The following is a 9,288-nucleotide window of genomic DNA, read 5'->3' on the forward strand; positions in this document are numbered from 1 at the left end:
CGCATATGGTTTTCAATAACTTCACTGGAGAGACAGTGTAAAAAGTCTCTGAGGTTTTCTGTGACGACAAAGCAATGAAACATATGCTCAATGTCTGCAGTCATAGGTTCCTTCCTGAACCTCATCAATGCTCCTACCAGACTATTGTTGAGGTCAGGGCCAGTGAGTAATACGTCATTGAGTGAGTCACCCTCATATGGTGCAAAGACTACTCGGATTTTGTTGGGCTTCTTAGGGTGATAAACCCCAAACAAGGGTAAATACCAACATTCTTGGTCCTTACCAAGAGGTGGAGCAACTTCTGCATGGCCTCTACTCAGCATGTTCTCCATAAACTCAAGGAAATGGGCTTTCATCTGAGGGCGTTTGTCCAGCGTGCATCTAAGGCAGTGGTCCCCAAAGTTTTTATTACCGCAGACAACTTTGCTGTGGCCGGAGGGGTGTAAGACGTCATGTTGGTGTTCCCACTAAAGCCTTTTTTTTTTCTTTTTGTCCCGATTTTCCCTTTACCACAATCTTACAACGACTTGCAGTGTGTGGTGTTACGTGGTGGTGTGTTGAAAATGCCCGATTCCAGATTGGGCATTTTCAACACACCTGGATTCTCTTGGCTTGATCACTGCAGCTTGTGGGGTTTTCCCTGACAAGGCACATTTACAAAACGGACTGCTCGACTGAAGGATGGCTGCAGTTGCACCACCATCGGTAACGCATGGCTCCTTCTTTAAGTTTTGCTTTACGCAAACTTTGACGCAAAGTTCATTTTTATACATGCCAACTTGTGCGTAAAATATGGCGCCGCACATTTTTTGTGCGTATGCACGCTTTATTCACGAGGCCCCAGGTCTGTCAGTGATGCACTTCACTGACAGACTTCATTCATAAGTTCATCATTTTAATTTTCAGCCTTTGTTTATGTTTGGATTTACAGCATCTGGATTTTTCTGCTGTAAAATTACACGTCTCGCATCAATGTCATAAAAGTCAGATAAAATGCGACACATGACTGTTCAGACTTTGAAAACAATCATACAACTTAGTACCACGTAACTGGGTCATTCTGACGGTCAATAAAAAGTGGGATATATGTCACATATTGGGGAGGGGGGAATGTAATTTGGGTCCCATTTGCCTTGTGTTAAAAATAGCCTGTGTCTAGATGCCTAAATACATTGAGTTTCTGCAATGGGATAGGCTAACCTGTTCTGAGTGCAAATAAGAAGTTAGGTGTCACTAATAAAGGAGGCAGATGGTGAATATTGAAACTTTTTTAAAAATTATTTTATGAAGTCCAGTATCTTCTTATCTTCATTTGTTCTAACTTTCTCATGTATATTTTCTTGAAATATTATCCAGGAAACAGAAATGAACACAAATAAAGTTACAAAAATACAAAATACACATGAAAATTACTTCAGAATTGCCAAATGCACCATCTGTTTACATAAATTCTAAAATAAATACTTGTACAAACATTTAATTTGATCATTTTTCATTTTTTGTCCCTTACTGTTGTTGTAGTTGATATATCAGTGGTGTTGGCAGCAGGATCTGTGAAGAGACATGGGGTAGAGGGTCAATGGATGGGTAAAAGATAATGGAACAACAAGAAAAATACAGCGTGAAGTAATTCTACGAAACTGTAGTTTACAAATTAAACATACCTGTTTCTGCAATACTCATTATGTCATTGTCCATATGCTATTTAGTTTTATCTGATAAAATGAAGTCCAACCACACCGTACTTTCAATGACAATGTGCTCCCGTTTTTGTTTTCTATTTCCTTTGCTCTCTGTCTTCTGTCGTGTCTCCGGTTAGAAAGAGACACCTGAGTGGCTTGGCTCTCAGGTCTGTGGCTCAGGTTGCAGACTCCCTCCCACTTGTTGCATTGGATTACAAATGGCCATGTTCCAGAAATCTAGAGGATTAATCTCTTGATTATTTGCAAGTACTGACAGTTTTCCTTTTCTAATTCTGTACACCGAGCAAAGGGTGGCTCAGCTATTCAAGGAGGTTTAAGGTTCAAACATTTTTCAAATAGGGACATGTAAGTTTGAAAATTTTCTCCCTTAACTACTTTCTCTTATAAACAGCATTTTGTGTTGTCTTTGAGTAATATTTAAAAGGTCAGTAGTATGTATTTTCAGACACATAGTGCCATTTTTGTCAGGTAAGGTGTTTTAGGCGAAGGCAAACCAAAAAATGAATGGAGGTGTGGAGTTCACAGTTCTTAAATTATGTAGCTTTCTGTGTACTTCTAAATCTGGTCCTTAGATGAATCTTCTTGGGTCTGCTACTGCCTCTAGTGGCGTGGGGTGGTAATATAAATACATCACAAAATCAGACTACCACAAAGTCTTTATCATTGACTATTAATTTCTGTATTACTGGAGTTGTAAAAGATAAATTCACTAATAAAACACCATACTTTCTCATGTTCTTAAGGATGTAGAGCTAAGTAAACGAGACTTTAAAGTGGTTCCGGTTTCACTCGATAGCCGACCTGTTGAAACTGAGGCAAATATCTCGGGTCATTCCTGAACAGTCAGCTCAACTTTGCTGAAAACACTGACCATATTTTTAAGAAATGTTCTCAGAGACTCGATCTTTTAAGAAAACTTGGTGATCTTGGAGTTAGCCAATTAGAGATTATGTACAAGACAATGTTGAGTGTTTTAACTTTTGTCATAATAAGTTGTGTAAGATTTCTTCTTTGAAGAAAGGGTGGACACTTTAGTAGCTGCTAGCAGTGTAATTTTGTGACGATTGCCTACCATTCACATTGTGTGTCCCGTCACCGAAGCGAAGCAGCGAGCCCTGCAGCTCTGGACAGAGATCTGAGGTGGGAGGGAGTCAGTCTTCCCTTTAGTCAGCGCTGACCAATAGTGCTGACTAAAGATGAACGACATTTTACATTGTTCATCTTTAGGTCCCACCCCACTAATGTCATTTTTTAAAATAACTTTATTTTCATTGATAAATTTAGGTCGAACAATACATAGAAATGATAAGAGACAGAAAAAACAGAACTGAAAACAAAAACTGCACACTAGGAGGAGTCTCTTAATTAAATAACACAGGGGGGATTTATATCCAAAATCAGTCCTGTAACGTTGATGGGACATTTGTCCATTTTTCCCATTTGTCCTGGCATTGCGCTTGCTGTGTCCTCAGTCTGTTAAAATCTCCATCTCAAACAATATGTTCACAGTCTGTAACTCTGGATCCATTTTGAATTCTTTGATGGTATTATCTCCCTCTACATATGAAGCGCTCCTCCTCCTCTCATTTTGGGCTCCGTCTGTTTCTCTCTTTAGCTTGCCTTGCATCGTGGGTCTTCTTTTGTTTGCCTGTCTTGGGTTTTGGACCAGGCACCACTCCAGAAATTAGGCGTTTCCCTGGAAGGTTGGTTTGTTTCTCCGCCTTTAGCAGCAGCACACCGCTAGCTCCCCCTAGAACGACTGGTTCACGTTGTGCTTACACAACCGTGAATGAAAGACGCCTCCTAACTCTGATTGGCTGTTTTGGTTCGGGAGCTGTGTATTTTTCTAAATGTTATTAGGGGCACATGGAAGATGCAGAGGGACTTGATTTTTTTTTTCATCTTCTATTTTCAGGGTACAGTGAATTTTTTAACAGATATGAAAACAAAAGAGTTACATAGATTCTTTCACTTTCGTCCCAAAAGTCTATGAGGACAATATTAAAACTATGGAGTTTTTAACATATTTGCATAAAAGAGTCATAAAGAATCCTTACTATTCCAGTGGCATGTTCTGCTGATTTTGATTATCTAAATAAAACAACAACAACAATAATAACAATCTATTTTATTTATAAGCACCTTTCAAGATTTTCAAGGTCACTTTACATTAATAAAATAAAAACAGCACATCATGAACAAAGGTTAAAAAGTGCTAGAAAGACGTATAAAATACAAAACAAGTCTTTATGTTGTGACGGTGAAGTGGGATAAGCTAATCTGAACAGATGAGTTTTGTGAAGAGATTTGAAAATGTTCAGCGATGATGATGTTCAGAGATCCAGGTGGTGAGTAGACCCGGGTTGGACGGCCGAGGACGTGGCGAACAGAGAAGTGAGTCAAAAGAGGAATGAAGGATGTGAGACGGTGTTTAAATGTGAAAGAGACGAGTAACATAAGGATGGCTTTGAATGTTAAGACAATTTTGAACTCGGTGCAGAAATGGGTGAGAAGTCAGTGGAGTTGCTTGAGAGCAGGGTGGTTTGGGGAATGTAGCTTATCTAAAAACCCAGGGATGCTATTCAATAACAAGCATCAACTTTGTCATAGGTTCAGGAGCTTGGGAAAGCTAATGGGCAGACGTCATGCTCTCCTTGGTAAGAAATGAGCACAGGACTGATTTGGGCCCACACTGTTGCCCCTCCTGAGCTGTCCTCTGTGGGAAATTGCCAGGTAGTTGCCTGGGTGGGAAAGAGAAGAGTAGGTGGTGTAGTGATTTTCTTCCACATTTTCCTTGAACAGACAGTTGTCAGTAAACGGCTCCTAGACAAAAAGAATAAATAAAGTAATCTTCTGTTATTTGACTTCATTTCAATGTATGAATATTAGAGTTCCTTTAGGGGGCAACATACTTTTACACTAAACTTGGCCTTTGCACTTAGCCCATCTGAAGTTGTGCACATCCTTTATTTACCAAAAACCACACAAAGTGATAAAAACAATTTTGTTACAACATCCGCGGAAGAGCCGGCGGATCTTGTGTGCAACAAAGACTGAGGGGGGAGTCGATGCTCACATTGTTATTGCCAGATCAGAAAAGGTCAGCAGCGTCTTTACAGTGGCGTTTGAGCGATACAAACACCACTGTATCCATTACCCAGGATATATTCATATATTCTGGTATATAGAGATACGAATAGTCATTAACCAATAGTGCATATCCTCATAACGGGGAATATATAAACACAAGTTAACATGTTGTGTGCAGCAGACTGCGTACCTCTCCATATGCCAGTCCTTGCCCACTCATACACAGGTACAAGCCACTCGTCAACCCTTTGATTCCCACCACTCCACGCCTCACAGCAAACACCTTCAGCCAGCCTGGAGGAGATGCAGACAGAGTGAATGTTCATGTGTTAAACTGACACTGTTCAAGTAACACTTGCAAAGAACAGGTTTTCCACTCTGACCGAACAAATATTGTAAGTTAATTGTGCAGCAAAATCTCATTTGAAGTGCATCCAAAGTGTGGTAATCAATGATGAGACCTTTTTTTTAAAATTATTTATACTTTAAAAAACAGAAATGTGTGCTCTTTTCTTCATTCTCTCCCATTCCCTGTGTGCTAAGCAAATATAGAATCATCAGTTTCCAAGCAATTATTCAATCTTGTTTAAACAATTTCTGAAGGATTTTAAGATTTCAGTGCTGACCAGGTTCTAATACTCTTTAAATCTAACTTCAAGTGTTCAAAGACCCATGCTACAGATTCCACTGTCATGCTTGATCAAACTCAATATAAAAGTCTGTGAAAAACTAAATACACCAAAAATATGCTTGATACACCCTGGTGGAAAAAATATATATTAAAGTATATTTTAAATGTGCAGTATTTTTCTGAAATACATTTTAGCACGTAGGTTCGATTCCAGCTTCCTCCTGCCTCATGTCGGTGCCTCTGGGCAAGGCACTTATGTATCGGTGTATAAATGTGTGAGCGTTTGATATATACTATATACGGGGTGTATGTGTAAATATTCACTCATTTTGACTGAACTCACAGTAAGGAGTCGGTCTATGGACTCCCCCCACTGAGCCATTGGGCAGGATCTGAAGGTGGTAGCCAATTCCGGCCCGGCAGTAGAGCAGAAGCTGTTTGGCCACTTCGTTGACTGGGCTGGAGCTTGATCCTTTATTGAAGAGAAATCACTGGCAATTTTCCCAAAGTATATTTTTAAAGATGCACAAAGAACACTCACAAAAACACATTGACAGATATCATGAAATTTTATTTCACACATAATTAGCTTGCCCTGTAATGGACTGGTGACTTCTTTAGGGTGTACCATGTCTTTTGCCAAGAGGAATCTGGCCCCTCATGACCCTGCATGGATAAATGTGGTGAGACACATGAAAATCTCCCCTCCATGTTAATGACAGCCTGTGTCTTTGACAGCCTGGCCTGCAGTCCCCACAGGGACTGTCCTGGCACCATTCCCTCTATGCTGCAGACTTCTCCATCAACTCCCCATGCTGTCACCTTCAGACGTCCTGTCTCATCGCAGGCACCTCAATGGTGCCGGTGAACATCCAGGGAGTGGACATAGAGATGGTGAACTCTTATAGGTACCTGCGTGCTCACCTGAATGATAAACTGGACTGGACTCACAACACTGGATCAGAGCAGACTACCTGTTCAACACTTGTTCTCATGTATTCCAGTAACTCCAGTGCAGGTGAGCTGAATTTCCTAAGCTTCATTTGCTGCTGAAGTCCTCCTGTTCTGTTCCAGCAGCTACAATAATCTTATCTATCTGACCGCCATTACGGTTGAATTTCAAGCTAAAACAAAAACAAGTTTAGACCATTTGACCTAGATTGGATATCAGACTAAATTTGACTTTGTAAATGGGTCTCATGATCATCGAGTGTTTGTTTCAACTTATTATTCAGTATAGGGACAGAAAGTAATGTTAATGAGGTTTTCAAAATAAATTTCTCAAAAATAGTAAATCTGTTATTATGATCACATATTTTGGCAGTTTTGTTTATTTATAAAGGCTAAGTTGTATTTAATGCCTGAATGTTGTGTTTGTAAAATAAAAAGCAGCATAAGACTAAAAATTTAATGTTCAAGATTTTTTGAAGCTACAACTATTGGTGTGTCGTGAGTCACGCAACTTGTGGTGATGCGGTGAGAGAAGGAGTTAGCAGCGGTGGTTAGCCACGCTAACCCGAAACGGCAGGACGCACACCTTGAGTATTCCACACTTTAACTTTATTTCACTTCGTCCACGTAAAGCCAGGTCTCCACGGCACTAAACTTTTCTCATACATGAGTAAAGTAACGATAGTTTACTGCTCTGCACCTCATCATCACCGCTGTTCTCCTCTACAACATGGAAGACGACTTCTTACTCTGCACAATAGTACAACAAAGGAAAAGGGGAATAGGCGCCCCCTTGTGGTGATACCTACTCATCTCTAGGAACCAAGCAACATAATGACTTACAAATTTCAGGTCATTAGGTAAAACTTTCCTTTTGCAAAACCCCCCAACATGTTAAAAAAAAAAACTGTTTTATTATCATTTGTAAATTCTGAAGACAGCAAACAGTTTCCATGAAGAAACTGATGCCAAGTGACAGAATGGGGAACCTAATAGAGATCTAGCAGGAACAGTTAGCATCCCGATCAAAGCCCTGGTAATGGTCACTTCTAAGAAATGGAAGCAAGCGCTGCTAAGGATAATATATGCAAAACTGTAAGGACTGGTAACTAGTTTTCTAAGCCTGTAGACCATAGTTCTCATTCTAGTGGTTTAAAATATGCATTAACCATCAACCAAAATAAAATATAATTTTACATCTCTGATGAAAAAAGAAATATTAGATACCAATACCAGGAGAAGCTGATCCATGAAAGAGAATTATTGATCTCTCGCCATACTGACACGAACTATATTCATAAAACAACTGATCTCCAAATCAAACTGTTGGAATTGAAAAAACGTTTAAAGATGGCTGTATTAAAAATGTGGATACTTACAAAATAAAGGATTTTACTTACCTTTTCCTTTCAGCCTGGATGCCCTAAAGTGCAGCTTCCAGAGGCCCCGCAGACGGGAACTTTGCTCTTCAGCCTCTTCTGACTTCTTTGCTCCCACTAGCTGACCATATACTGGTAACATCAAAAGCAACAGAAGGCCAGGCAGGACTGAGGTCATGTCCTCTGGGAACAGCAGCAAGCCTGGATACACAGTCCTGACTGTACATATGGAACCCTGAATGATGTCCTGTCGTCTTTTCCTCCGTTTATCAATGCCTATTTCTACTCCACTGCGCTTGCCGACAGGGACACGCCTAAGAGACAGCATGGTGATTATCAGGTCTATATCAGAAAGTCTAACAGCACATTTGAAACACGATTACTGAAGAGAGCACCATGTTGTTCTTTAGGACAGACAGATCAGCAAGTGTCAGATAGCTCAAGAGGTCCAGACTGCAGATTACTGCAGGAAGTGGACTGGAGAGAAAGATGGAAGCTGTCTGTTTAGCGTCACAATCAGAGAGATGATATAGCGAGCTGTGCTGCGGTGATATACAGCAAGTATAACTCAGGAAGACAAATATGATCACATGACAAGGAGCAAAAACGCAGGGAAGAGTTGGAGCATAACTCTGACCTGGACAGGTTTGTTCTGTGAGAAGACTGCAGTTTATGGACCTGAACTGATGGGAAGAATGTCGTGGTGTTGTACAATAAAAAAAAAAAAATCAACCTTAAAATTATACAAAGAATAAAACAAGTATAAGATTATGGTATGAAAGCCTAGGAAAATAAAAAGGGTTTCAAGTTGATTTTGTAATCTATTCAGAGTCAGCGAAACGAGGCTGCAAGGGAAAACTAGAAACTTTTAAAGTGTTTGTGGATTTCAAAAAGAGCTTAAATTCAGACTAACAGACTGGTTTCCACTGACTTTTGTACCATGGTTGAAATACGGAGCACCACACATTTAACAAATGGACTTTCAGACAAGACAATCTGTTGAATTTAAGTTATAAACAAGTAAAATATATATATTGAAGGGCCTTTCTTGGATTATATGAGATGTGCATGTTGAACGTAACAGCAATGGAACTTTTGTCTATATTTATATTTTAAAAATGGAATACATTTATCAAATTCTTAATATTTATCTGCACATACAACTATGAGCTGTACAGTTTCATAGGAAGTCATCTTCTACTTCCTGTTGTGTCTCAGTCTCTGTTTCTCATTGACTGTTGGCAACGCACCTTTTAACTTGGGATAGCAAATAATTTCATATTTCCCAACAGGGTCTAGATTTGACCAAATAAAATCTTTATTCAAACAACTGAGACTGGGCTGCTGACTTCAGCCTTCACCTCGTCTCACACTTGGATATTTTTGTATGAATTTGCCCAGGAAGTGGACGGAGTAAATCCAGATCTCAAGCTTCTTCTGATCATCCCTGTGGGTCAGCAGCCACGTTTGATCCCCAACAATGGTCAATCTGCAGAGAGTATAGCTCCATTTAACAAATATTCCTACTTGTTTT

The 9,288-nt window shown here is 39.7% G+C and overlaps 1 protein-coding gene across 1 annotated transcript; it reads right to left on the minus strand.

Annotated features, from left to right (window-relative positions):
- Positions 1-3,816: 3,816 nt before the first annotated feature.
- Positions 3,817-7,927, minus strand: LOC107833368 (fibroblast growth factor 4-like). Its single transcript, XM_016662450.1, has 4 exons — positions 7,776-7,927; positions 5,768-5,896; positions 4,984-5,087; positions 3,817-4,526 (listed from the first exon to the last, which is right to left on the minus strand). The coding sequence occupies exons 1-4, from the start codon at positions 7,894-7,896 to the stop codon at positions 4,347-4,349; spliced, it is 534 nt and encodes a 177-aa protein (XP_016517936.1). The 5' UTR covers positions 7,897-7,927; the 3' UTR covers positions 3,817-4,346.
- Between the last annotated feature and the right edge of the window lie 1,361 nt (positions 7,928-9,288).

Source organism: Poecilia formosa, unplaced genomic scaffold, assembly GCF_000485575.1.
Source record: "Poecilia formosa unplaced genomic scaffold, Poecilia_formosa-5.1.2 Scaffold374, whole genome shotgun sequence".
In the NCBI taxonomy this organism is placed as follows: Eukaryota; Metazoa; Chordata; class Actinopteri; order Cyprinodontiformes; family Poeciliidae; genus Poecilia; species Poecilia formosa.

Coding starts and splice junctions, on each gene's coding strand:
- LOC107833368 (XM_016662450.1), bottom strand. CDS start 7,896: ATGTTACCAGTATATGGTCAGCTAGTGGGAGCAAAGAAGTCAGAAGAG. Junction 5,897..7,775: donor ATCCAGGCTGAAAGGAAAAG/GTAAGTAAAATC, acceptor TCTTCAATAAAG/GATCAAGCTCCAGCCCAGTC. Junction 4,527..4,983: donor AAGGACTGGCATATGGAGAG/GTACGCAGTCTG, acceptor CTTTTTGTCTAG/GAGCCGTTTACTGACAACTG.